General features: G+C 38.0%; 3 protein-coding genes across 5 annotated transcripts in view; 2 read left to right on the top strand and 1 right to left on the bottom strand.

Annotated features, from left to right (window-relative positions):
* Positions 1 to 122: 122 nt before the first annotated feature.
* On the bottom strand, positions 123 to 1045 carry LOC138940655 (tubulin-specific chaperone A-like). The gene is made up of 2 exons (XM_070309760.1): positions 683 to 1045; positions 123 to 349 (listed from the first exon to the last, which is right to left on the bottom strand). Exons 1-2 carry the CDS (start codon positions 810 to 812, stop codon positions 123 to 125), a joined length of 357 nt encoding a protein of 118 aa, XP_070165861.1. The 5' UTR covers positions 813 to 1045.
* Temp (protein prenyltransferase alpha subunit repeat-containing protein tempura) lies at positions 1044 to 7749 on the top strand. 2 transcript variants are annotated; one of them, XM_070309756.1, is made up of 3 exons: positions 1044 to 1258; positions 1788 to 2249; positions 5136 to 7748. In XM_070309756.1, exons 2-3 carry the CDS (start codon positions 2131 to 2133, stop codon positions 6349 to 6351), a joined length of 1335 nt encoding a protein of 444 aa, XP_070165857.1. In that variant the 5' UTR covers positions 1044 to 1258; positions 1788 to 2130; the 3' UTR covers positions 6352 to 7748. The 2 variants fall into 2 exon arrangements, with proteins under 2 accessions (XP_070165857.1, XP_070165858.1); XM_070309757.1 differs by lacking the exon at positions 1044 to 1258 and having other exon boundaries at positions 2124 to 2249; positions 5136 to 7749.
* A 2058-nt stretch (positions 7750 to 9807) lies between these two features.
* LOC138940651 (uncharacterized) overlaps positions 9808 to 27658 on the top strand; it is a 55336-nt gene continuing 37485 nt past the window's right edge. Inside the window, exons 1-3 of one of the 2 annotated variants that reach the window (XM_070309753.1) lie at positions 9808 to 10610; positions 16616 to 16922; positions 21668 to 21841. In XM_070309753.1, the coding sequence (XP_070165854.1) occupies positions 10523 to 10610; positions 16616 to 16922; positions 21668 to 21841 (569 nt within the window). In that variant the 5' untranslated portion in view covers positions 9808 to 10522. The remainder of the gene's footprint in view (positions 10611 to 16615; positions 16923 to 21667; positions 21842 to 27658) is intronic. The other variant, XM_070309752.1, reaches the window with a different exon arrangement.

Here is a 27658-nt window from a genome sequence, read left to right as displayed (position 1 = left end):
TATAATGTTCTCAAGTGTAAAATTAGTTTGCTTTTGAACATAAAATTGGTAAGAGTGAGAAATAAAACTGTAGAATAATATTTAAAAATAATGTAGCAAAAGAGTCACAGAGGGAGCACTTTTTAACACATCTGCAAAATGTCCCCTTCTTTCGGTAGCTGTGCTTCTGCCTCTTGTAACACTTTTTCAGCTTCGATATAACTCTCGACTTCCTTCAAATCTTGTTCAGTGTCTAGAATGTTTTTGAGTTCTTCGAATGCTTTAACGAGACGCCTTTGACAATCCGGTACCATCATCAAAGATTCTTGAAGCACCTCCTCTTGCTTTTTTATATCGTAACCATCTTTATCTACAAGATATTTTATCATTTTTATGTAAATAAAACTTGTTGAGCGATAATAATTTAGAGTAATGTCATTTTGAAATCTTAAAATTAAAAAGAGAAGATATTTGAAAAAGTTGTGCAAAACGTAAATGTATTGAAACATTAAAACACCTATATAAGTATTTTAACAGATACATATTTTAAACATTACGCATTAAACAAGTACTTGCAAATTATATTGGACGAATCTTAGTTACACCTCTTCTATTACGCAGTTATACGAGACGAATCGTTTTCTATAATATTTCGCGCGCGGAATTGACTCTTTTTCTCCTCGCGGCTAAAAATAATCCTCACCCTGCTCCTTCAACTTTTGTATCCTTTCGCGTTGCTGCGTCGCTTCTTTCTCGTACGTGATCTTTTCTTTCGCAAGACGCTTAACTACTCCCGTCTTAATCTTGAGTATTCTTAAACGGGGATCGGACATTATTTATTCGTACGTTTGCGCGGATATTTTATCTCTCGAAACGTAAAAATGTGAGACGCCAGAGAGTCTTAAAGGATCTAAAGTTCCTTCGTGATTTTTTTTTTTTTTTTACCCTCTTGTCTTATTAGGCGAGATGAGTCGAGAAAAATAAATCGTAGCGTTGACACCGCGACGCGACAACGAGGTTATGTGTCCGCCATGCGCGTGCGCGAACTTCGCCTCGTACCGTCGTACCAGCCGACCGCTTGACGTTTGCGGAGATCTCGATCGGTCATCTTCGTCACGCTTCGTCAAAATTCGTATCGATACATACTTCACCGCGTTACATTTTAACGGTCATTCGTGACGTACCTCATCCTTACATGTCTCTACTTCGCCGTAATTTTTATCGTGATTTTCACGCGGATATCGCAAAATCCTCGAGTCATCGTACAGCGAACGGCAAGGTACGTAGAGTTATCGTTATCAGAAGCACGATAAGAACGTTAAACGGATTTTATTTTCGTCCTATATGCAATATATCTTTTGTTTTATTCATGGAGAAAACATATCGAACATTTACGGTTTATTTACACAACGCGATAATTTTCCAAAGGTCGATAAAAAATATCGATAAAATATAACAATAAAAAGTGTAACGCACGTTTTTTACAATAATTTATGCTAACAGATATTTATATATTATACGATTATGGATATTATATATATATATATATATATATATATATATATATATATATATATATATATATATGCGTATAATTTTTATTGATATTGTAAATTCTGGTATCGGTCATACAAATTCAGGAAATGGCGCTAAGTAGAAAGTAAATTGAAAAATGACGAGTATATTATATTTTCGAGAAACATTTGCCAAATTCCTAATTATCGAAATGAATTTTAACAAAATTTTAGCTGTTTTGCGCGCGCGAATAATCGAAAAATATTTCATAAATTTCGTCGACCATTTTTCAGCGAAAAATCCAGACGGCGCTGCATTCGATTTTTCCCAGCGGTAAAATGCGACCGCCTATAAAGCGCGCAATGTTGGCGAGCCTGGACGGCGCGCCCGGGGGGGCCGACTGCCGACTCGCGGCTAAGTTCGCGCCATGCGCAGCCGAGCGTGCCTGTCGCCTGTCGCACCGCACTCCGCCAGCGGTCAGCGCTTTCGCGGAACGAAGTGCCGCACCGTTGTACGTAATGTACGTCGCAACGAGATCTGCCGTGCGGCAGCGAGACTGAAAGAAGGAACAAAGGAAGGAGTGCAAGAGAGAGAAGAGACGCGAGGGTGGTGCGATCACTGGCGCATCCGCCGTCGATGGATATACATCCACGAGGAAGGTGTGATGCGGCTCACACGATGGTGGACAACGAGTTCCCAGCCGCCGAGAAAATCTTTCGTGACATTGAGAATACGATTAGGAGGAACCCCGCTATGTGAGTGTCAACCTTTCCTTTTACTCGCTCGCCGGGCGTGCGTTTTGTCATTTCGTTTTCTTTCGCGTTCTCGTGACAGGCACGGATCCGAAACCGGTAGACTTTCCGTGCTTGCTCGATTCTCGACATCAGAGACAGAGAGAGAGAGAGAGAGAGAGAGAGAGAGAAGTGCGCGAAAAAAGAATGTCCTTCACCGATCATCGCGTTCAAACATACGTTGCATCGCACTTGCGTTTCAACGCAAGGTGCACAATTGTTCCTTTCAATATATCCTCCTTTGTCACGTTACTTCTGCTCTTTTTAAGTTACATTTTCTACACCCAGTCCAACCAATCTCTTTCCCTCCGCCCAAAATCTAAATATACACGCATTTGTTTTATTTCAAATCTGCGGAGAAGTATAAAAAAAAAAAAAAAAAAAAGTGCGTATGCGCGAGAGAAGCAGGCGTGCGTGTTATCGATTTAAAATCACCGCGGATATCGCGCAGCGAAGAATCCTAACCTAAATAAAGCTATGCGTGCGTGAGCTCAGTTTCGCAAATCCGCGGCTACACACACCGACAACAAAACACGCATCCCGTACGTCCGTCAGGCTTGATTCGCGCAGTTGCATGGGCGGAGTCTTTTTCGGGGTTAGGGAGAGGAAGACAAAAATAATGAAATAGATAAAGAAGCGGGTGTGTGCCGCGAGATTTCTCGCGCAGATCGTAGTCAGTCGACCTCGCGATTTTAACTCGACGACGATCGATTCCGCGTCGCGCTAGAGCTTTCGCCCACGCGACACGCGACAGGCGACAGGTGACAGGTGACAGGTGACAAACGACAGACGACACCGCTGCTACGGCAACGCTACGGCAATAATAATCGCAAAGTTGACAGTCGATCGCGAATCAACACATGCGTTGCAACTATAATTGACTGCCGCTCTACACGGTAATCTATCAAGTATTTAAATAGAAAATGTGCTCAGAGAGAGAGAGAGAGAGAGAGAGAGAGAGAGCTGCTCGATTTAACATTAATTGTTTCGATATCCTATTATCGCGAACTCTCTATTGGGATTTTTATTGCGTTTGAAAAAGAGTCATGGAACAAATAAAAGTGTCTTTTCGTACCAATAATCGTACTAATAATAAGAATCATTTTTAAAATCCTTGGAAATCTTTTTTATCCGTGCACGTTAATATTTCTTTATGTTGAAAAGATACTGCAGTGTCATAATTATCAGATATTACGTTGATCTTGACAAATTACACTCAGCTTTCACAATCTTGCTCCAAGAGTAATTAAAACTAATTTTCTAAAGCTTATTTAGCTCGTTTAAGCTTGTTCTATACGATATATATTTAGAGAGAAGATATATATATATATATATATAAAGAAATTAACAAGCGTTATATCAATGATCTATTTTAATTTTATCCTTTTTAATTTAAAGTTAAATATATTTATATTTATTAATAATATATGCCAAATATAAAATGGGCTTATTAAAATTTCGAGTGTTTCGAATGAAATAAAGCTGATTAAAATCGGTCTTCGATTAATCTTCGTGTATCGAGAACTTTATTAATCTCATTATCCTAGTTTCACTCGAGCCGAGGTCTAAAATAAACACGTGTTCGCGATTATGATCGGAAAAAATGATAAAGCGGGAGAGCGTGGAAAGAGTGCGTACATACAACAGAAACAGGGTCGAGATGTGCGTGGCAAATAATCAGCTGCGTCCGGCGCTCGTCAAGTAGCGCCATCCGGGGAACATGGTGCGTTAATAATTTTTGCGGCTTGTTTGCGATCCTTAATTTCACTTGCGTAATGCGACTTGGTTAATTGCTCAATTATTTTTATCTCGAGTCCGAGTTTTTTTATGTGCGTTTTTATGTGCGTGATCGCGGAGGGAATTTTACTTGCGGTTTCTGGTATTTCAATGATATTCTTACTCGTTTGGAGAGAAACTTATTACTTCCGATAAACGTATGTACGTAATTATGTATAAAGTTATTATCTCAACATTTTATAAGTTTCGTGCAAAATATTATTTTACGTATCATATAATTTCCAAGATATCAAACGGAATTACCTACTTCGAATAAGCTCGAATAAGCTATCTCTCTATAGCATAGAATTCAATCTTTATCGAATTAGAGAAGAATCGTTATAAATGTTTCCTTGTGAATATTGAGAGTTGATAGACTGTTGTTTAGACGTATTGTTCGATTAACGAAGGTCAAGGTTGAGCATAGACACGACAAGACTTTGAAATTCATCGGCGTGAAGGGGGGAGGGGGAGGGGGTAAAATCTCGACTCGTATACCGATATGTGCGCATTGCGGCACATACACGATGCTGTATTATTAATTCTTACGTTTAATATTTTAAGCTTTTAGATTTTAGATACGTTATTATCATTGCCGACTAGAATATCGAATCGATGATTGATTGTTTAATGAGCGCGTTATGTTCAATTTTTTTTTATCGCTGAAAAATTTTATAACTCTGTTTTATTTTTTTTATCCCTCGCCTGATATTTTTTTTACTGACAATGAGATATTCTAGAAATATATAGAAATATTATTTATTGTAATGTTAATATTATTAAGAACATATTTATTATCATAGGCAGTTTTTTTAGTAAAACTTTTATGTTAAATATTCCATATACCTTATCGAGCTTATAACAAGAAATATATCAATGCACGTAATATTCAGAATTTTGATCAATATTATATCAATGTACAATATTTTCGTATCAATATATTTTGTATATACAATATATTTCCTTTACATTAATTTAAAAACCAAATTCTCGCCAAAATTAGAAAGAGCGTATAAGAGGGGAGCGAGAGGGAGACAAAGAGAAATTTTACGATCGCGACTTCTACCTTCCCAGAAAAAGCTTCGTGATCCTGCCGATGGAGGACAACGAGAATCGGTCGCCGGTGTTTCACCAGGAGGATAGTCTGGGTTTGGCGTCGTGGTGCGTTCAGCCGCTCTACGTATACGTTTATCGGCGCCTGTCGGAGTACCGGCGTACACGTCATCAACGGCGCGAGGAACCCAGCACGGTGGCGAGATGGTTGCTGGGTGCCTTGCTGTTAAATCCGAACGTGACCACGTTCTGGAATATGCGACGGGAGCTGATGCGCGCCGGCAGATTGGACGCGCGCGACGAACTGTTCGTCACACGACCGGTGCTCTATCACACGCCAAAGAACTTTGAGGCCTTTGCGTATCGGAGCTGGCTGATGTCGCACGCTCTGGATGCCGAGCGGAACCACGTCGCCGAACCCGGGATCTCGTCCCTCGCGAGCGCCGAGGTCGAGCTTGCGGAGACCTGCGCCGATCGTTACGCGAACAACTACCACGCGTGGAGCTATCGGCGTCACTTGGTCGCCCTGTGCGAGTCACGCGGTTTACGACATCCCAGTCTCGAAAGCGAGTGGAGGAGTACTCTCGCTTGGTGCCGACGACACGTGTCCGATCATAGCGCTCATTCTTATCGGCAATTTCTCCTGCGAAAGTGCATGCTGGCAATGGCGTTCCCGGAAACAGAGACGGACGACGATGACACCGTTAGACACGACAATCTGTTCATTTACATGAACCTGTACGAACCGAACGACGATGAACGGACGTTGTTAGAACGTATTCGCGATATATTCGCGCGTCGCGTCGACGGTTACTCGCCCATCGACGTTCGCAAACTTAGATGTTACCTAAGGGCGTTGTCGTATTGGGCGGAGGAGTGTTGGAATAACGATCAGCTCATCGTCATGTACGACAACCACGAGACGCTGTGGTATCACCGCAGATTCTTGGCGCACTTGCTCGTCGTTCTTACTGTCATGTACGCGAAACACGCCTGTTACCGCGAGGACGAATTTTCGGACGTTCAATGCCGTGACGAGCCGTCAGTCGCGCCGTTCCTTCGCGATGGACCCCTCACTACTCACGACGATCTGCTCATAGCTGCTCACGTGATGCTCCTAAGATCTTTTTGCACTGTTAATATTCGTATCATTCAAGTAGCGATCGAACGCGGTCCACGGGAGAATCTATTAATCGAGAGATTCTCCAAATATCTCGGCAGAATAGGCTTACGATGATCACGACTAGCGCGCTAAATTTCGAATATGAAAAAAGATACAATTATATAAGCTATCCGTCTCGTAACGTTTTGCTTATATCAGGATTTGCGTAAGCACAGGGTGCGGTCTCACGAGGAGATTGCACATTAATACTCGCACTATAATTTCATAGTAATATTATTTGCTTTTTCTTTTTAATTTCTTTTTAATTTTCGGATTTAATATTGTCAAGCCATATTCGATGCATCCAATTTGTAATTCAGCAGCATAACTACCTCTAACATTTATTTTAAAACAGCTGCGAAAATATTATTCGTTATCAAATATTATCTTCTCTTTAAGAAGAGACTTTTAATATTATTGAAATACTTTAAAGAGACATTTGTCTTGTGTTGTTATTCTCTCAATGATATTTAATTTTATAAAATTGTTTAATTTTATTCATATATATTTAAAAGGGAAATAAACTCTTGTTTTTAAAAAAGGAAGGCCTTTCAAGAAAGCCTAAGATATATTCAAATTAAAAATAAAAATATTCAACTTTTATTTTGATGTAATTATTTGATTTTTTTAAGAAGAACAATTGTTCGTATTACGGAAATATTTTAAAAGTATAGATAGGTATATTTATCTGTGAAAGTTATCTTTTAGAAAAAGAAAACTTTTCGTAAAATTTAAAAATATTGCAATATGTCGTGCTCAATTCTTATTACCCTCTTGCGATTATTCGCAAGGCAATAGTCTTCGCACGTAGATGAGAGCACGATTGCGATAAGCAGAATTCAATGTAGGAAATTGAATCCTTATCGGCATTAATTACATTTCGTATTATTCGCTCGCGTAGCGAACACGAGTTATCGAGTACACCGGTGATATAATATATGTATAACTTTGGAGAAGGATAGTTTTATCCGCTTGCGACACTTTAACAGATTTCATTGTGTCTTGTCACAAGTGAGTAATCTTACTATCAGAGATGACTGAGATTAAAGGGCTGTCAATCTAAGAAGTCTTATCAACTAGACAACAGCTCTAACAGACAGAGTTAACTGTCAGTGATACGTAAAAATGAAATGTAATATAAAACGAAATATAGATACGGAGAGAGAGATAAAGCAAAATTTGTCTCGCCGAATAAGATCTCCGTCAGAGAAGAGGGGGAAAAAGGATTGCGAAAACTTGTCGCGAAAAGAACAATTATGTATACTTGTGAAATTGAACGAGAAAAAATGAAGAAGATGCTAGTTTTCTAAAATTGTATTTTTTCTGTGAATGCCCGCCTCTTCACCAATTTTTCCTAAGATATAGCTGGGGCCCTAAAATAGAATTATATAGAATTCCTAATATAATAATTATCTTCCCCTCTCTCTCTCTCTCTCTCTATATATATATATATATATATATATATATACTATCATGTAGCTCCTTATTTCCTTAGGTCCTAAAAAGATTGCATCTTTTTGATGCTACAAAATATCTGAAAAGTTTTCAAAGATCACTTGTCCAAAAACATTTTACACAAGGATCGGTTTACATCGGACACACTGTTTGACGAGCGCGATGACTATATCATTACCTGTCAGCTGCGTTCGCTTTCTGGCACGGCGCAATAACCAAAATAAACCTTTAACTTTTAACGTACGTCTCTCTCGCGCGTCAGTTGTACGCGGCCACTCGCTCTATTCGCGCACGATTCATTTTTCGTGCTGATCGTTTTTATTCGCGTTCAATTATTTGATACCTGCGAAAATGTATATATTGTATATATATGTATCATTTATTATACGTTCGCGCGCGGCTAGAGTTGAGAATTCTGTTAGAAGAGCAAATTAAATTTGAAGCAAATAATTAATTGACATTTTCTCTTTGTTAATTTGTAACATTATTTTTTACATTTTTGGATTAATGTGAAACGGTGAATTTCGATAATATACTATGTGTAAACATATGTACATTTCTATTTATTTCGTTTAGTTTCGAAATTTCAAGAAAGACTCGCGTGCCGCAACCAAAGGATTGATTAAGGACTTCACGTAAGCGTTGTATCACGCTGATATTATAGTACGGACCTTGCAAATTTGCGAGATTAAATTTTGATTTTGAATTTGAAAAGACTTTTTTTTTTTTTTAACGCAAACATTTGTTGGTTTTATAATTTGTACATTTAACGCGCTCGCAATCGCGCGACACGCATAAAAATAAACTTTCGATTTTTATTTTTAATTTAAGACATCTTTATAAATAAACAGAGATTTTATTGTTTCTATTTTTTCATATTTAATTATTATTTGAATTATTTTATTATTATCTAAGTTATTATTATTCGTGTTTAATTATTACTTTAATTGTGAAATTATATTTTAAGAAAAATGATATATATTATTTGATATTATACAATAATATTATAATCATCGCGATATTCAATGTTTATCGAAGAAACATTAATTTTTTTAATTCAAATTTTAGGTACTTGTCGCATTTAATATTATCAAGTCTACTACACTAATATTACTAAGCGTGTAGCGTATCTCAAAGTATCGGCATTCGTTCTTTGGCACGACATATCACGGCGAAAATAAACTATCGAATTTTTTAACTCGGCCTCTCAATCATGCGCGAACGTTTATTACATGTAGCCAAACGCTTATCACTTTCGTGTTTAAATTTTAAATAGTTTTTTTTTTTTTTTTTCCTCCAAGTTTTTAGTGTTTACCGTTTGACGTCGAATATTCTTCCTCTCGCGCGCTCTTCGACGAGAGAGATTCTCGACGTCATAAAAAAACTGCGTCAACTCTTGTCTCTACAAAGTCTCGTAAATTCCTAGAAACTGACGTACACCAACAACTAAACTCGCGAATTGTAAATAAACGGCGGTTCATTCACTAATACACGCGAGAAGTGATATACCTCTCTCCGACAGTGTATGACGTTGGTTGTGAAAGCTTCGCGTGCGGTGTGATTTTTTTGTTAAAATGCAATAGATCCTTGTCAACAAATCTCGTTCTGTAATATTTAAAGATATTGCATTCAAGTGAAAAATATAAAAATCCGATTATCAAATTAAAAATTATTAAACAAAAAAATCGATTTAACTTTAACGATACGTCATTTCGATAATAGCGCTTCGATAGATGCGTCTGTATGAATGATCGATTAAAGAATGCAATAACGAATAATAAATATTATCAAAATTAAATTAATTATATATTCAAAAATTAATAAATAACTTATTTATAGAATATTTAGCAAAAAATTTTGTTCTAAACATTAATTTTATCACATACATTTACATTTCACTTTGTCAATTAAGATTTTAAATTAAATGTGGTTAAATTTAAATTTTTGTGTCAAAAGAAAAATATCGAATTAATAAAATTGTCAATGATAAATCTATAAGCTATATAAAGTGTCATTATACATAAATTTTAATAAATCTTTTATAATCTGCAATGCGATGAATGGCGTTATTTTACAACAATAGTATAAATATTGATTTGATATAATAATGAATAATAAGAATATATTGTATCTTATCGCCCTGATCATTCATTGATACATCCATTTTAGCTGTCGCGCCATTTATATTCTCGATAATTCATAATATCAGATCGTCGCTCCGAGTGATTCAGGGTCTCGGTTGATCTCTCGTCGGATTATGAAAATAGATCGAGTCTCTAATTCAACTGGCAAGAGATAGATCGACGGATGGGAAAGAGAAAAGAAGCGATCTCGCAGTAACGTCATCGTACGCGAATAATTCCATGAATATCCGTGAATAAAAAATCCGACGCGCGTCACGATGATGCGAGGAATCGAGGAAGAGGCGAGTAATTGAACATGGACTTCTCGATAAAGTTTTTAAAAAGAAGAACCGCGTGATTTATGCGTTACGAAACATCACCTCGAGTCTCACGGTCTCGACGACGGATCGCCGATGACATACCATCGAAAGCAATTGCACGTGACTACACGCCTGTCACTACTATTGGCCGATCCACACTACAGACTACAGACGACGTAGCCGGTCGATAAGCATCCTCGGGAATTCTTCGTCTATTCGTGTAAGAGACGCCATTGACCGATTCAGTTTAGCCGAGCATCATCGTCGAGTTAGCACGCGAATTTTCGGTTTCCTCTCTCTCCCTTTCCCTTTCCGCGAAATCTAACGAGATTGACGAGCAGTGCCAAAATGTTGGAACCGGAAGTAGGAGCCAAGATGGTCAATCTGCGACGAGGCACCAGTTTGAGAATACCGTCGATGAGCGACCCTACCGAAGGTAAGGATCAGACAAGGGGATTTGTATTCAAAAGGACTTTCGAAGCTTAGTTTCGTCAATCGCGATCCGATTTTTTTGAATAATGGAAGATTTTTTTACGCTAGCATTATCGCATTAGCGCTAATTCATTTTTTTTTTTTTTTTTTTTTTTTAATACACATCATAAGTAATCTTTTTTTTATCGCGCTTATAAAATCATATCTTTTTTTATATTTTTTATTGTATTAGAATTTTAAAATTTGTCTAGTCTGCTGTCGGCTTAATTTTATTATTCTCTTTTTATAAATCTCGCGCAGCTGATGATGAAACAAAGATATTTTAATAAGATATTGAAGTCGTTACAATTATAAATTCGCGATTGCTAAAACCGATATTTAGCGTGCATCGAGATATATCTTTAAAATTAGTTGTGTCTTGAAAAATGATGAGAAACGAGATATTTTTTAATACACTAATTTACAATATTGAATTTCGATATCCTTTACATTATTAACTCTTATTCACGTTTGTTCTTGCTATATGTTTTTAAGAGAATACGTAACTATTTCGAAAGTATTACAAGATTGTTCTTTTTACATAATGGAAAATACGCCATCATTATGTCTTATCGCTAAAAATTCTCATCACAAATTTTTAATAATGCGATGCAAAGAATAATTCTTTCTCAGACCGATATATATCTTTGTTTGAAGCGCGAATTCCGGGATTAAGTAATTAGTGTTTAATCGTCGGTCTCGTTCCGACTCATCTTCCCAGCGAAATAGAAGCTCTTGTATTATGGGGAAATTCGTCAAATGGAAAACATGTACAGTGTTACGTACGTTAAGCATCAGAGACATACGTGATGTACGACACAAGCAGCACGTTACATTTCCTCGCATGAGCGCGTTGTTATCACGCATTATGAGCTCGTTAATAGCGAGGCGTGTAAACGTGCGACGACGGTGGTGAAATCGTATATTTTGTGTGCTTACATCATGGAGATTTCACATTCTCAAAGCGAAGAAAAGCCGAATCCATTTATTTATTTCAGCTATTTTGATCTTATTCAAATAAATATTACATTCTATATAATCTCGTCCTTCGATAGAGATCGAACCAACGTGCGAATATATATTACGAGAATATTTGAAGAATATTTTGAGAATACAATTGACAATAGTTGACCCGGTGTATAGCCGCGTATAAAATGCTCTGATATCAATATAAATAGTTTAAACGTTATTAAAGTTTATGCAATTCAAATCGTATATATATATCCAATCGAAATGAAAGTTTATATCGATCGATATTTTAAGCCCCCGTCACGCTTCCTCGACCTTTGCCAAACGCGAAACATAGGATTCGAAACCGCGAGTCTCTCGAATTAATTCAAGTTTCGAAGATTTTTATCGGCTTTGTCGAAGTTCTCCAACAAGGTTTACGTTGATCGACGACGAAAGCAATTTTCCAAAGTCCCGAAATTGGAAAATTCCCAGGAACCGGGGAAACATTCCCGTAACGCGTCGGGACAACGACCTGGAGTTTCCGCGTCCGTGCGAAGTCTCTGTTTTAAATTCGTCGTCGCTCGACGCTATTTTCGGGCGAATCCCGCGTTATTCCGACGTTTGATCGTTTATCTTTGGACATTTTGCAAATGCCGTTTGCGCTTATATCGAGAATTTCCAAAATTAGACACGATTGCGACGCGGCTTTGTCTGGCAGCTGTCTGATAACCGACGTCACACTGACCGAATTATGTATGCGTGACAAGCGAGTGATTCCGCGCTCAAAGTCACCGTAACTATTAAACATCATTGAGATGCGTCCAACTGCGGTCAAGTGCAGCTGACGATAGTTGCAAAATCGCGAGAGGAATTCGTATTAAATACGAAAACGTACGCTGCATATATAGTATTATCGGCATATATATTTTCATTTAATTCGCCGCTTTTTATTTCCATTCCGAAGTAAATTCTTTTAATTGGAAAAAAAAAAAACTCGAGATACACTCTCTTTTTACGTATTTTATATATCAGATCTTTTTTTGTCGCTTAAAAAAAAATCCTTTTTAGCCAATTCAATGATGCCTCTGGATATTTGCTCAATAATTCATGAAAGATATATTTTTATTACGCTGTTTAATGAAATCTTATTTATATATGAATAACGTGTATTATAACGTTAATTACACTCATATTTTATGTATCTATTATATTATTATAAAAATTTAGGACAGCAAAACTTAATATTAATATCAACGACAGCTGTACGTCGATGCGTCATGCGGTAGCGGAAAGTTAAGAATCGTGCGAAATATACGCGAAAACTTAATATGCATCATTACCGGTTTCATTCCGTTCATACACGATCGCTGAATCTCGCAATACGATGGATCGTATTTACATATTTGCATTGAATTGAAATACAATTATTATGCCGTGCGGATTGTCGATAGTATCTCGATATAGGGCATCCCGATATATCGTCGTCGCGATAAACTTCGATCTTTATCTAAACCCACGACCCACGACTCTCGAGGAAGCTCGCGCTTGGAGAAAAGAAAAAAATATTTTTCTTTTTTACGCGATCGTCATTTCTTCCTATGCGTAAAACAATCGGAAAATTGTCGATAATCTAAATGGCGCGAGATTACGGGGGATATAGTTTGAAATATAGAATAAAGTAAAAGTACACACATCATTCATCCGTTTGTTATCTTTAATCTCTGTTTATCTATTAATTTGCTATCTTGGAGAGAGTTTTCTAAGAACATGGATGATACACGTATAACTGTCATTGCGTTAAGCGCATGGATATAACGGATATACACGGTACATGTATAACGAATTGACAATGAGAGAAAGAAATGAAAATAAATCGAGACGATAAAAAGAGGGAGATGGTATGGTAAAAGAGAAAAGAAGGAACCGTTTGCATAAACTCTTAATAAACGCTCTTCGATATGCAAATACAAAAGAAAAAAACGTAACGGAGAAACGGTCCAAGTATTTTGGAAACGGACCAAGAGTGAACTTATGTATAAATGTGCAATAACATTTTGATGAAACTTACTCATCGTTGGTTTTCTTAAAATTTTTATATTTTGATATTTTTAAAACGTGCGTTAAAAAAGAACGTTGTGTGAGAGAAGCGCTCTCTTCCCGAATTTTTTTTTTTTCCCATCGTAGTTCAGTATTTTAAATGAGACAAAAAAGTTGCGATCCGTGTTCAAACTTACTTTTATATGTATATTAAAAAATTATTTCTAAAATATTTCTCTTATTTTATTTTTTCAAAATCAAGAGAGTAGGTGCATCTTTCACTCATCGTCAGTAGCTCGCTGGCTATTTATAATGTTTTGTTGCAATATACTGAGAGTGGTGGAATTATTTCAACGCATTTAGTACGATTATCGCTCTTCACGAAGCAGCAGCTGCATCTAACAGTGGCAATAATAACGCATGCATAATTACGCATGCGAGCCACTCTTCTTCTAATATCGACGATAAATAGTTTGGACAGACTATTTTAGTGTATAGATTAGCAGTGCAATTATGGAAGAAAAATTTTGAGTTTTCACAGGACAATAAATTTTGTATAATACATAAATTGATTATTTACGTAAACATTGTGCGAATTCGTTGTTCACAGATTTTGTTTATATCTTAGAGACTTGTTGTTTTCCTTATTCGGCGAAACGTAACAAATGCAATCCGACAATGAGTATAAAGTATTCGTTCGCAGTCAGTCGTAGATCAGTAATGCTCGCGTAAATAGGTAGGTATGACGCTAAAGAATATATTTTCGATCAGCCTGTCATTAAAAGCCGGTATTCTTTTTCGACTCTCAAACTTTTCGATACGTAAACTTTGATTTCGATACATTACAAAACTCGTGCTTTTTACTTGATTTCCATAAATTGATCCAACAGTCGATAGAAAAAAATATTGTTTAATTTATTTGTCACAAAACTTAAATTCTTGGTCAAATTTCCGTGAAACATCCGATGCCATTCTTCTTCAACCTATACGATTCCTAGCATTTGAAAGTGGAAAGGAATTGCGGAATGTCGCGGTTTTCAGTGAAACCGCCTACGAAACCGCCCCATTGTCATGTCTCACGCCGCGTGCCGCAAATAATTTGCCAATCATCTTCGATCGCGCGCAATGCGTCGTCTTACGTATTAGGTACGTGTCGCGAATCTTTCGCGAGGGAGATGCGGCCTTTTATCGCATATAATATATATATAGATGGAACGTGCGCAAGGGATGCGCGGCGCCTTGCCAAAAACGTGGTGGTATCGGTGTTGTTACATTCGCGTTTCTTCCACGGCCTCGAGAATTTTCAGTCGCTGGACAGAAGGCCAGGAGATGGTGTACGGCGTTTCTCGACCACGTACGATATCTCAAGCGTAAAGGGAATATACATATATACATCATTTTTTTTCCCCTGTTATCACTTGGATTCACGTCGTCTCGATCTTAGATATTGTGAAAAAATTACAATTATATTTAGCGTCACAAATAACAATTAATAAATAATTGAAGGTTTCTGTGTGCGCGCGCGCGCGTGTGTGTGCGCGTGTATGTATGTACGTACATAAAAATTATAATTTATAAATTATTTTCTCTTATTTGTTAGACGCGCGGATTAATATAAATTTTTTCAAGTTTTTATTATTGTATATTATAAAGCGAAATTAACCTAAACATTTGCGTATATTATATATAAATGAAATGTACGATCGACTCTGTCGTTTTTCTCGTTAATAAATAATAAATTGTACACACATATTTTAATTATATTTAAATTACATATAAATCTCTCTCTCTCTCTCTCTTTCATAAAGCTTTTTCTGTTGAAATAAATTACCTGCGAGATCGATCATTCGAAATTATATTGTTTCAATGTTGGATTTCTTTTAATTTCGCATTCTTTGCACGCTAGATCGGTTTTTCAATTCTAATCAAATCCGTATGCTAAAAGATCGATCGATCGCGATTTTCTTTTCGAAAAATTATTGCTTTTCGAAATTGAGAATTCAGAGCGAGACGAATCGTCAGGGATGATTGGCCGGTGGAGAACTATCGTCCAACTTTACTTGTAAAACATGGCTCTGCGAATATATGAGATTCAAGGTAAGCCGGCGCGACGGACCACGAGGCTTAAGTCACTTAGGCTAAAGGCACCAGCGCTCGTAATATACGTTCACGTAATGCAGGTGGTATAGATCGGAGACGCGGCGCGCCGCTCGTACACGGGGCTGACGTAACCGGGTAAAACCGGGGGCTTTAAATGAATTAAAATGGAGGACGAGGGGGCGAGTGAGCTCGCCGGACGTCGAGCGTGCTGTTGCCATGCATTTCGTTCTGACGTTTCGCGGATTCTTTTCCGATTCCGATTGTCTCGTTTCGCGATTATAGAAATGAATCTACAGTCATCCATTGTGCTCGTCCGATTAATCTCTTCGGGGAAAAAGTTGCACGCGAAAAAGTAAGTTGTCGCGAGAATGTTCAGTGGTTTTCGAAGGCGTGGGAAAGGCGTCGGAAAATATCAATACCGGTCAATATACTTTGACTAGATTGCTTCTAGATGACTCGAGCGTTGCAAATGTGTCTCTTGTGCGATGCATTGAAAGAATTTTAATTCAAGATTATTATAGAAATTTTATATTTGATTATCGCGAATGTTGAATTAAAATTAAAGAAATAAATTGAGGCGATCGCAAGAAAGTTCGTCGATCGAAGTATCGTTGCCGAAAATTCCTTCGGCAAGTATTCGTCATAAAAATTGAAATCGAGTAATACGCGCACATTTTTTTCGCGGATTAAAGAGAACGCGAAAGGGGAAGACTTTAATAATATTGTAGCTTCCTGTATCTTTCAATCTGGGCGGACTCGCGGACCGCTTTCACTCGCGCATTTCATGCGACAATCACACCGTCCATTGATAATTTAATCATGTGCGTGAATACATGTATGACGACTGTATCTAATGATAGGTTTGCGATGTTGAAATTTCAGAGAGCGAGCTAGGTCTGTGTCGTAGCAGTTCCCTCAAGATTTCACGGACCAACGATGCCGATCGCGTCGTCGCGCGAGAAGCGCCTCTGACGAACGCGGGATCGTCGCCGTCGTCAGCGTCATCAGCGTCCTCCTCGTCCTCGTCGTCGTCATCGTCGGTTGCGTTGTCGGATAGATGCGCGAGCTGCGGCATCAACAGATCGTTCCGGTCCGCCAGACGTCACGCACCAGCGGGTGATGCACCTGCGCCGGAGTATCTCGCCAGGAGCCTTCTGCAACTCGGATGTCCTGCCGTGTCGATGCCAACGTAAGTCACATTTCCGGCATTTTACGCCCACTCTCTCTCTCTCTCTCCGAGAGACAGAATATTAATTATAATTGATACGATTTCGCGCGCGCGTCGAGGTGACAATTTTTCGTACCAGAGACACGGTCAATCCACTTCATTTCCGCGGTCATGAATAAATATAAAAGGGATTCGCGTGACACACGCGTTGATGTGACGTCGAAAAGTGAACTCATTAAAATTATATTGGTCACGATTCCGTTGGACGAATTGTTTATCACTCGGCCAAGGCGAGAACGTCGCGAGAAAAGGATCGTGTCGAGGGTTAGTCCCGATTGCGCAATTCAGGTATATGACGTAACACGAGAGATGCGAAAAAGATTCCGTCGACCATGTCGTGTCCGCATGGTCCGCATGCACGAACCACGAGAAGCAGAGGCGAAAAGAACAATCTAATCGTGCATGCCCTTCTCTCTCGTCCGTAGCCCAATGCATTTGAAATAAAGTATTTTTATTGGCGTAAAAAAAAACCTGCCGCTACGGAAACGGTAAGTTTCACTTAACGCAGTATACGTAATGACCGATTGTTGCGTGAACAAGGTTTAAAGGTATCCCTCGCAACAAACGCGTATTCCGACGTATTCTAGTTTTCGTGTTTAGACCCTCCTTTGTCGGGTCGAAACGATGTCGATCGATCTTGCGTGATCGCTAATGGGACCGCGTGGGAACGGATGGAAGAGCGAGTTGCGAGCGGTCCCTCCTTTAACGAGCAAGTCGTTTTTGCGTCGCGTCGAGCAATTAAATGCGGAAATTCGCATGCGGTTATCGAGTGTCGACACGATGTACGAGTCGATGCGCACACGCATCGCGAATGGAGAGGTAGAGGGACGATGTTGAAAAAAGGTGTGGAAAAAAAAGAAGACGAGAGAGTCGTCAATGGACGCGAGATGCCAAAGCTACAATTATCTCGCAACAGCGTGAAAATTAAATTTAACACAAAGTTGTATTGCATATACATAATGGGAAAAAAACATACGGGCGATGAAAAATATTGACGTTACATAGTGTATGGCGCTAGACAGATAAATGCCTTTTTTGAAAGAAAAACACACACACACACACACACAGAATACAAAAATAACAAATCAACAAGAGGCAAGAGAGGCAAGACAGGCAAGACAGGTAGATAAGAAAACAGGAAAGCAGGAAATGATGTCGAGACGGACATTTACTAGAAGATTGATCACATAATTCTCTCGAAGGAATAAAAGGTGAGAGGTGAAGATATTAAGAGATTGAATCGTCGAAACACACACGCGCTATCGCGCAGCTGTTTTTTTCGACGCGAAATGATAAAAATCAGACGAAAGTTAATTCGCGTGAGATTCTAGACGAAAGAGTTTAACAGACGAATTCGCGAATCGTCTGTTGGAGACCGGTGAGCAGCGGTCGCGATCAGCTGATCGGCCGTCACAGCTGTCAACGGAGCGGTAGCGCGAGCCTCAGGATTCATCTTGAAGCAACGTTCGCGTTGATACAAACCAGCCTCTGGTTGCTGGTACGTGCACCATCGTATAGTCATATAGCGACGGCGATGATATTCGGTCAATAGGTGAGTCGCGCGGCGCAGACGCGGCAGTCGCAGTACCAGTCCGTCTGTTTGCGCGCGTGTTCGTGTCCGCTCACGTACACGTACATCAGCGAAAACGATTGTCGAGAACGGAGAGTAGAGCGCACACGTTTCGCGTCGCATTGCCGTATTCTTCCTCTCGTCGTCAGGACTCATCCGGAATATCGAAACGGCGACGGCGGCGACGGCGGCGGCGGCGGCGCCTTGCAGCACGTCCTTGTCTCTGTTGCCATTGTGATTATCGCATTTTCTCTTTCAAGGGGAGCGCCTGACTTGTGGGAAAAATGTCCTCGTCGACAGTCGTCTGACGACTGATCTCCGGTGATAGTTTTTTTGGTGATAGTCGACAGGATCAAGAGAAAAAAGATTGGGAGACTCGAGAACATCGAGGGGCTCGAAGAAAGGAAACGTCGACGGTTGTCGATATCTCGAAAGGAATTTTCTCCGGAAGAGATAATAGAGGAAAGGATCTCTATCCTAGCTGATGAGGGAGAGTTTCTCATCCCGGGGCGCGGACACCGAGATTGTCGTTTGACTCGCGTGTCACATCGACGAGAGACGAGAAGCGGAAGGAGGATGCGAGAAGATTGGGATAATTGAAGCTGCGTTTCGCGCGCGTGGGGCAAGACCCAGTTCCAGCTTAGAAGAAGGCTTTGCATGTGTCCGCCGCTGTGAACAGCAACAACGCAGGACAGTGGCGCCTCTCTACTGGACTGCTAGTTACGATAATACTCACCGCAGGTGCGAACGAAGGCCAGGTTGACACCGGCCGAAAAAAGGTTCCAAAGTAATCGATTCTTCGCTTATATCGATCTAACCGGTCATCGTGAGATGCGTGAGGTTGTTATGTATATTTTTTAATATATTATAAATAGCGCTATATAAATATATATATATATATATATATATATATATATATATATATATATATATATATCTAATAGCACAAAATATTTAATTTTTTTTTTTTTTATTATTATTATTATTATTATGATCGATCAGATTAATCGATTTAAATTATTGTTTAAACTCATCTTTTGATCCACAGATGCTCTGATAGTATAAAAAAAATTACGAGAATATCTTGTATAATTAAAAGATTTATGTCGTGGATTTATTTTTGAAAGAAAAACAGAATTGATGAAGTAGAAAATTGAAAATATAAAATTTAGATTAATGCTCGCTCAAGCTTTTAAACAAGTCAATAGACCGAACTCTTCGATTCGAGTCGTATCGTAACGCTATTGTCATTCGTAACGTCGCCGTGCAACATCATCGTGTACGCAGATACGCATTGCAATGCTTGATTCTTGCTCGATTTTCTTCACAATCGCTTCAATCTTATCGCGATTATGCATGCAACTTTGGGCAACTGCCGACGATCGGTATCAACGCCTCCAAGTCCTCGCCAAGACCTTACGAATCCCGGGCAAAAGGTCACGGATCAGAGATCACGTTCTCAGTTATCAGTTGTATTACAAAAGACGAAGAGTTAAGACGAGACGAAGTAGATCTAAATATCGACTTTACTAACCGATTGTAATTTTATCAGTTGATAGATCTAACACTTGCATGATTTTTAAATAGCGGCGACCTCATTTCGTATATACTAACGCGGATAAGAGAGAAAGCTCATAAATAATTCTGTTCGATGTAAATTCCTAATACATGCGCTAGTATACTATGCTAGTTGGCGACTTGGAGGTTCATCACTCGGTGCTTCATCAATGATTCGTCACGACAAAGAGAATGCTACGGTCTCGCGAGTAAAAATAGTCGGCGAGGTTTAACGAGCGAACAATGCGTCTCGTACGAGCGCGAGATGCGAAATAGGAGAAATCGTTACATTCGTTACGTTCGCGTTAACTTAAATGTAAAGTAATAAAAAAAGGCCAGCTTTTCTTCGCATCGAACGAACTTTTGTTACGATCGCGATCGTAACATTTCGCAGTTGCCACGGAGATACATTTGTTGTCCCGTCACGGATACTCTCGTCCGACATGACGAATATGCAGAGAAGCAACGGTAGAGAATTTTCGAAATTTCCCTTCTCTCGCTTACATTGTAAAGTATATTGTTATTTTGGAAATATACCTTCGCGATAATGCGCCTGCACTGGCGGCGAAACGCCAACGCGGACTGAGGACGATCGATTCCGCGATCTTTTGTCTCTGCTCTACGAAATGGATGATGTAAGAATTCCCAGAATGAGAATCAAAATGGAAAGGAATGGAAAAAAAAAAATTGAACATGAAATTGTAAGAGTGTTGAGAGTAAGAATTATTTACTCTTTTTTTTTCCCCCCCTAAAAAATTACATCGTGAAAGCCTGAAGCGCTCTTTTGATTTAAAATAATCAATAATTATTTTGATTAGAATATAATTTCATCATGGAGGGAAATGGTGCTGCCGTTATAACGAGATGAGTGAAAAACATTGTCGCAAAGTTACATTTATGCTCGTCTTCCACTTTTCTCGTCTCCACGTTTCGTAAAAATCGTTTTAAAAATCTTGCGAACGATAAAAGTATTCTTACAGAACTTATCGCTAGCACAAGAGGCCGAGCAAACTGATTTTACATGCGCAGCGATTGCTCCGGTAACGCGGTATGCGAAGAGCGTGTTTCACGGGAGATTGGAATCTTTCCATTGCTCTCGTCGAAGCACGCGTTACGTACGCGATCCGCCTTGTACTTATCTGGTTAACTCGATCATTTAATTTCCCGATTCGCGTCGATGGGATTTGCATCGCTTCTAGCGACAGCTGATCGTGACGTTTGCCACTGACGATGTCTCTGTCGTCGCGCCCCGAGCATTTCTTTCATTCAGTTTCGAATTGAGAAATCTGCGCTGCCCGCGGGCGCGTTGTGCTATATCCGATTTAAAATATCCATTTTTATAATTATCGTCGTAATTTAACCTTTTATACATATCTATACAATATATCTATATTTATGCATATCTATATCTATATAAATATTTATCCTTCGTCTTTTTAAAAGTGGATATATCAATATACACATCTGCTAGTATTATATCGCGCAATATAATTGTGGAGAATCAAATTGAAATCTTAACTCTTCCCGACCCGGTCGCTCCTCCGCTTATCAATATACACGGTGGCTCGTTTCGTTTCAGACCTCGTGGCGGTGTCGGATCGGAGCAACCGCCGAGCAGCGACAGCGATGATTACACCACCGCCCATCACCAGGGCGCAGGTGGTTATGGACAGAACCTGGACGCTTACACGGTGCCCACGGTCCAGGTATCGGGCCCGTCTAACGCCGATGAACCCGCTTCCGTCATCAATGGGTGAGTGAGTGAATGAATGAATATCATTCTAATTTTTTTTTTTTTTTTTAAATAGTTAAATTGGGTCAAATTTATAATATATCAAGTGAAATTAAAAAGAAGCGGAAAGTTTATTAATTAATATATTAATAAATCTTTATGAGAACGCGATTCGGAATAAGAAAAAAAATTATTAGCCATGCTTTTATGACTAATTGTATATGTATAAACGTTTTAGGCAACGTTTCATAGAGAAGAGTGAAAGGATTTTTTTTTTTTATATATATATATGTATATAAATAGATATTTAAGATTACACGCTAATCGCGATTCAAAGTCTTACATAAACGCTTCGTCTATCTAAACTAAATCGACGCGTTTATTCTTCGAGGTATAAACGATTTTATGAATGAATCGCGTGTAACGTGAATGAAGATACAATCGTATAGAGATTCTAATCAATAACTAGCGACGGATAGTTTGGAATAAATATCAAGCGAGTCTCTTGAATCATGATTCTTACAGATTCATTCAGTTTTTTCATCGCATCATAATATCTTAACGACAATCAAATGTTTTCAAAATGTATGAAACATAATTAATGCAAAGAGATATTTTATAACAAGACAATGTTAATAATCAATAATAATAATAAGTACTAAAATATACATAAGTTTTTTAAATTAATAATTTTCGAAAAATATCACTAATTTTCATATTACAAATAATAATATATTTTTCTTTTTATTATACACTAATACAAACTTATATCTATCTCTTTTTAATTTTATTCCATTAAAAAAAAAAAAAAAAAAAAAAAAAAATCTCATTGCATCATAACATTTTAATCCAATTTTGCGATACAAACTTTGAACTTATCATCAAGTATTTTAACAAAATTCCGTCTAGTAACGTTGATCAGCGAATGTCTGCGTATCGATACACACCGACGATATACCGTTTAATCGCTATAATAAACGCGCGTGCAATTTCAACGAGCCGACCACTAGCGTCTTTCTCTTACGCGTCAGGTGTTGGTCGTAAGACGCAGGCATCAGGTATAATGCGGCGGATGATAAATGAACGATTGGTTAGCGTCGCGTTTGATAAGCGCGGGCGTTGTTGCCGGTATCTTGGACGGAACGTGTTCGCGCGTTTCCGTATATTCTCGTATCAATGGGTATTTCGTCGCGTTTATAACGAAATGGCGCGCTATCTCCTTATCGCGCCGTGATAACGATACGGCTCGTTGATCCGGCCGACGCTGTTTGGCGAGTAAGAAGTTGCTCGCCGATCGTCGATTTCGCTGGGCGAAAATGAACAAGAGTCGATAAGGATAACGACGCGATTTTATTAACTCGTGGCCGAGAAAGCAAAGAGAGAGTATCATCGAGTTGAATAGTCCTTGCGAGATTTTTCGCGACAATCGAGAACTTTCCGTGCGGTGCGACTCGCGTGTACGAATCGCGCCGTCGCGATCGAATGGCGCGACGAGATGATGAAGACTCGTAAAACAACAACGACCCTGCGAATCCATCGATTTGGACTTTATAAGGAGAATGTATCGGCGGTGTCGAGAATCTCTCGAAATTGCGGGACGCGATTGTCGAAGAAATACGAAGTCGCGTTACACTGGCTGAGAATTAGAAGATCGGCGATACGCGATGAGCGAATTTCGTGTGTGTATCGTGAGGAAAAGGCGCATCTGCACATGTGTGAGAGCGCGTCGAAATGGTGAGTGCATCGCGACCATCTTTCAAGAGAGAGAGAGAGAGAGAGAGATGTGAGGAAAATCTTAAAATTATAAATTTATAATAATTGCAGTATAGGGGTAGTTGCGTAGCTTGAAAAGACTGATTTTATAAAAGAATCTACAACAAATATGTAGGTACGTACACATGCACACGTGTACGGCTGAAAATAATTTAGAAGACGTAGATTTTTTTTTTTTTAACATCACTTTTCATTCGATATTTTTACTCTTTTCACATACGCGATTGAAATTTAAATTATTTTCACGTTTGTCCAAAGCGACCTCATTTGCCCTCGTAAAAAGTTTATCAACTTACGCAATTGATAGTTGACCTGTGTCATCGATGATGGATATGTCATCGCCACGATGAGATATCCTTTCAAGAAAAGACGATTTGCTATTTCCCAAGCTCGACATCTTTCTCTTGTGAGATATAAAAAAAAAAAAAAAAATTGAATAAATTAAGATACGTTAGAAATGTATTGATAAATTTATGAAAAGAATAAAAATAAATTTTACATTTATAGCTTTGTTTTTTTTTTTTTTTATTTGACGTAACAAAGCTATTGTATAAAACATCGTTCATTTTAATCCAACTAATGTAATTTAATCTTCATTTGAATTATTGAAAATCAAATTAGAAATACGATAAAAGTATCTGCAAGAAAGAAATTAGTCATTTAGAATTTATTTTTTCAACGAGAAAGTGTAATTGTATACGACGGTATATTTACTCTATTTATTCTGTTGTTTTTGTCATTGAAAGATTGTTTCGAATGTTTCGATTGTTACGAATAAGCGACTTGATAAATGCCCCCGAAGATACGGCTTTGCAATCTATTGTAATGGCCGTATTAGCGGAATAAATAGAAAATGTCGATTCGCACAAATGTGCGTAATATAATGTACGAATCCGACATGTATGCGTGTGTGTATGAGAAACTGCTCCGAATCTGGGCTCTAATCTCGCGAATTGTACATACAGCGTTGACATACAGCTTTCAGATAGCGAATAAGCGCGATCAATATGTTTCACGGGCCGTAAATAAAGCGTGCTCGCGTTTGCCTACGTATTTTTAGAGCAAATTTTTCTTTTCACCCTTCAAGGACGAGGCACCGAAAATAAATTGTTAAAGAATTTCTCCATATACGTCTTCTCTTTAGCTTATTTGTACATTTTTTTTCGCAGGTAAATAAAATGCGCATGTTGATACGAAGATGAGAATAAAGATTTTTTTTTTTTTTAATTATTAAAATGATAATATTGCTAACAATAAGATTATATTTTTTAGCTATTTCTTAAATTAGCAATTCTATCTTAATTATTATCCTCATCTTACGTTAGTCTTTTTTGTTATTACTTATCGAATTATACATACATAAAAATTTGCATTGTTATATATTTTTATCAATAATGTCAATTGTGTCCTAATCATACTTGATAATATAATCCTCTTTACGATTTGAATAACTCGAGATATCTCGTACTAATTTCGCACGTCTATCGCGTTATCGTTAAATAGCGTTATAAATGAATTTTGACATGTCGTAGTTAAAAGGGAACTTTTGCGATAACTTTCCACGAGGATCGAAATTTCTTTGTCGTTGAGATAGATAATATACGCTGATAACTATGCGTATTTTATAATACTTGTTAGGTAGATATAAGTAGAGTGTTTTTATCTGTAATCCGCACCAATTATGCCGAAATACGACGCGATTTTATATTGGCAGGGTATTGATTTATATTTTATATTTTATATTATCTAGCAAATTAAATCCTATTAAAATTTCAATTTTATTACAACGTATCCGGCGATACGGATCAACACGGAATCTCTTGTTTCTTAAGCTATTTTAATAATTCTGTATAAAAAGTGAGAAAATTTCTAAATTCTAATCAATCACTAATAGATATATAAATATATCCTTGATCTTTCGCGATAGTGATCTGGAATGTTTAACGCACGAATGTTTGCAAACGTTTTGTTTTTCTTCTACGCTCAAGATACAATATCGTATCTTTTGTTCATATTTTATTATATTATAATATTTAGAAAAATATATGAAAAAGAGGGAAAAAATACTAATCTTAACATCGCGTCACATTATCCTTAAAATGAAATCATTAGCGTTCGCACAGAATTACGAAAATAATTTTAACAAATTTATTATTGCCACGTTTATATATACATATATATATATATAAGTTATACATATATAAAATTCATAATAATCGGAACGATTTCGGGGTCGGGGGGCAATGTAATAGTTTCTCATATCGTCAATGCAACAATTGATAATTATGACAGCGATCAACAACATCGCACGACTCGCACGTGTACAGACGAACATTCTGCCGAGCGTCCATCAGCTTTTGCAATTAAAAACGCACGAAAGAGCCGTATATTCGTCACTTTTTCGTGTCGCTTTGCGATCGAATGCATCGGCATTTTTTTTTTCTTTTGTAGAATTTTTCACACGCCGCGCGAGCGTATCGTGTATCTGTATCCCATATCCCAGGCATATTTATCCCAGGATTATTATCGCCATTTAGCGAAATGCGGGCGAATACTAATAATGTAAAACACACACGCATCGACAGATTCCCGATCGTGCAATATGACCGTTTCCTCTTCCGCGTATTGCCAATAAATTAACGTTATTTGCGGACAGTCGCAATTCCTCCCTCTTGCGGATTACGTACGTTGTACGTGATATTTACGGAAAACCATGTTATATTATACCGAGTGTTTTCTTTCGTTTTTTTTTTCTTCTTCTTCTAATTATTGCGTAAAGATAAAGAAGTAAAGATAAAGGAGGTAGCGTTAGCGGGAACGCGAAACCTGCTCGATGATAAAAGATTAGAACGGGCGCGATCAGCCGTTACTTTCGAGAAACGAAACTTGATGGAAAGTATCTTTTTAGCGGAAATTGGCCTGGCCTAAAACTCTCGAGATTTATAATACCGCGCGAATCTTTGTTCGTGGATCGTATCGTCATCGTGTATTCGCGTGTATTGTTGGCGTGGACCGGAAGGAATGAATCCCAATCGCGATGCACTTGGAAACGAATTAGGTCAATCGCACAGAGGTTTTTCTATAGGATTCCCCTTCTCCCTGCGGTTGCGATCGCTTCGCGTGTTTCTTCTCCTCTCTCACGAAATAGTACCGCTAAGGTTTCGCAGGCTTTGATATTAAGGTTAATCCGCTCGATCTAGTTTTCTCTCACGTTTTGTACCAGGCATTCTCGATTCACTCACGGGATGGCACTTTAGCTGAAAGTAAATATCCCACACGCTGGAAAGTGGACTTTCTACGTTTTTAAATGCGAGCGAGCGAGCGAGCGAGCGTAATGATCAGCTCATGCCTGATTGATGTATTTTATTCTCGATATGCGTTATCGATTAAAATTCTGATTTATTTTTATTGCAAAAGTTCTTTTCTCTATTTAAATTTAAAATTTAGAATTTTTAATGTCGTAGATCATACGATTCCGACAATATCAATCGTCTTGCCAACGGAATTGAGCTTTTACTTTGAGACGATTATTGTTCCGGTCTTTTGCTTTTCGTTTCCGTTTTCTTTATAATCTTTTTTTTTTTCTTGTAATATATTTTTGATATAATTTCCGATATATTATATAATATAATTTTCTTATAATAGAAAAAGAATTTTTTATCGTCTTCTCTTTATCGCTCGGCATTCTCTTACAATTAGTTTAATATTTTCAGAAGCGGTCATGAACCTAAGTTTACGTCTGCTACTGCTTTTCTTGATATCGTTTTAAAGATAAATCAAATGGCGTTTATAGACTTGAATCAATGTTATCGCAAAGGCATTAAAAATGTATTAGATAACCTCTGTCTTTTTTTTTTTTTCCCCCCATTATAGAAACAACGTTTTATCACGATATATTACGCTTTGAATTAATGTATCCGTTTTGATTAAATGTTATGAAATGTTTGTGACTCCACAAGCAGCGTGATCGCTCAGGTCATTCGTCAAAAGCTATTTTATAGACATTTGGCACCGTATATACAGGGGAAATATATTATACAGGGTATTTTGAATTTAAACTATATA

The sequence above is a fragment of the Polyergus mexicanus genome, unplaced genomic scaffold (genome assembly GCF_030449975.1).
Source record: "Polyergus mexicanus isolate NDT 795.1 unplaced genomic scaffold, iyPolMexi1.0 SCAF_17, whole genome shotgun sequence".
NCBI lineage: Eukaryota > Metazoa > Arthropoda > Insecta > Hymenoptera > Formicidae > Polyergus > Polyergus mexicanus.
Note: the sequence above shows the minus strand (reverse complement) of the source record. Positions and strands in the feature narration are given on the sequence as shown.

What these genes read in the sequence shown, in the direction of transcription:
- LOC138940655 (XM_070309760.1), bottom strand. Translation starts at nt 812, where the DNA reads ATGTCCGATCCCCGTTTAAGAATACTCAAGATTAAGACGGGAGTAGTT. An exon ending in ACAAAAGTTGAAGGAGCAGG is followed by an intron (nt 350 to 682) that starts GTGAGGATTATT and finishes AATATCTTGTAG; the next exon opens with ATAAAGATGGTTACGATATA.
- Temp (XM_070309757.1), top strand. Translation starts at nt 2,131, where the DNA reads ATGGATATACATCCACGAGGAAGGTGTGATGCGGCTCACACGATGGTG. An exon ending in ATTAGGAGGAACCCCGCTAT is followed by an intron (nt 2,250 to 5,135) that starts GTGAGTGTCAAC and finishes CTACCTTCCCAG; the next exon opens with AAAAAGCTTCGTGATCCTGC.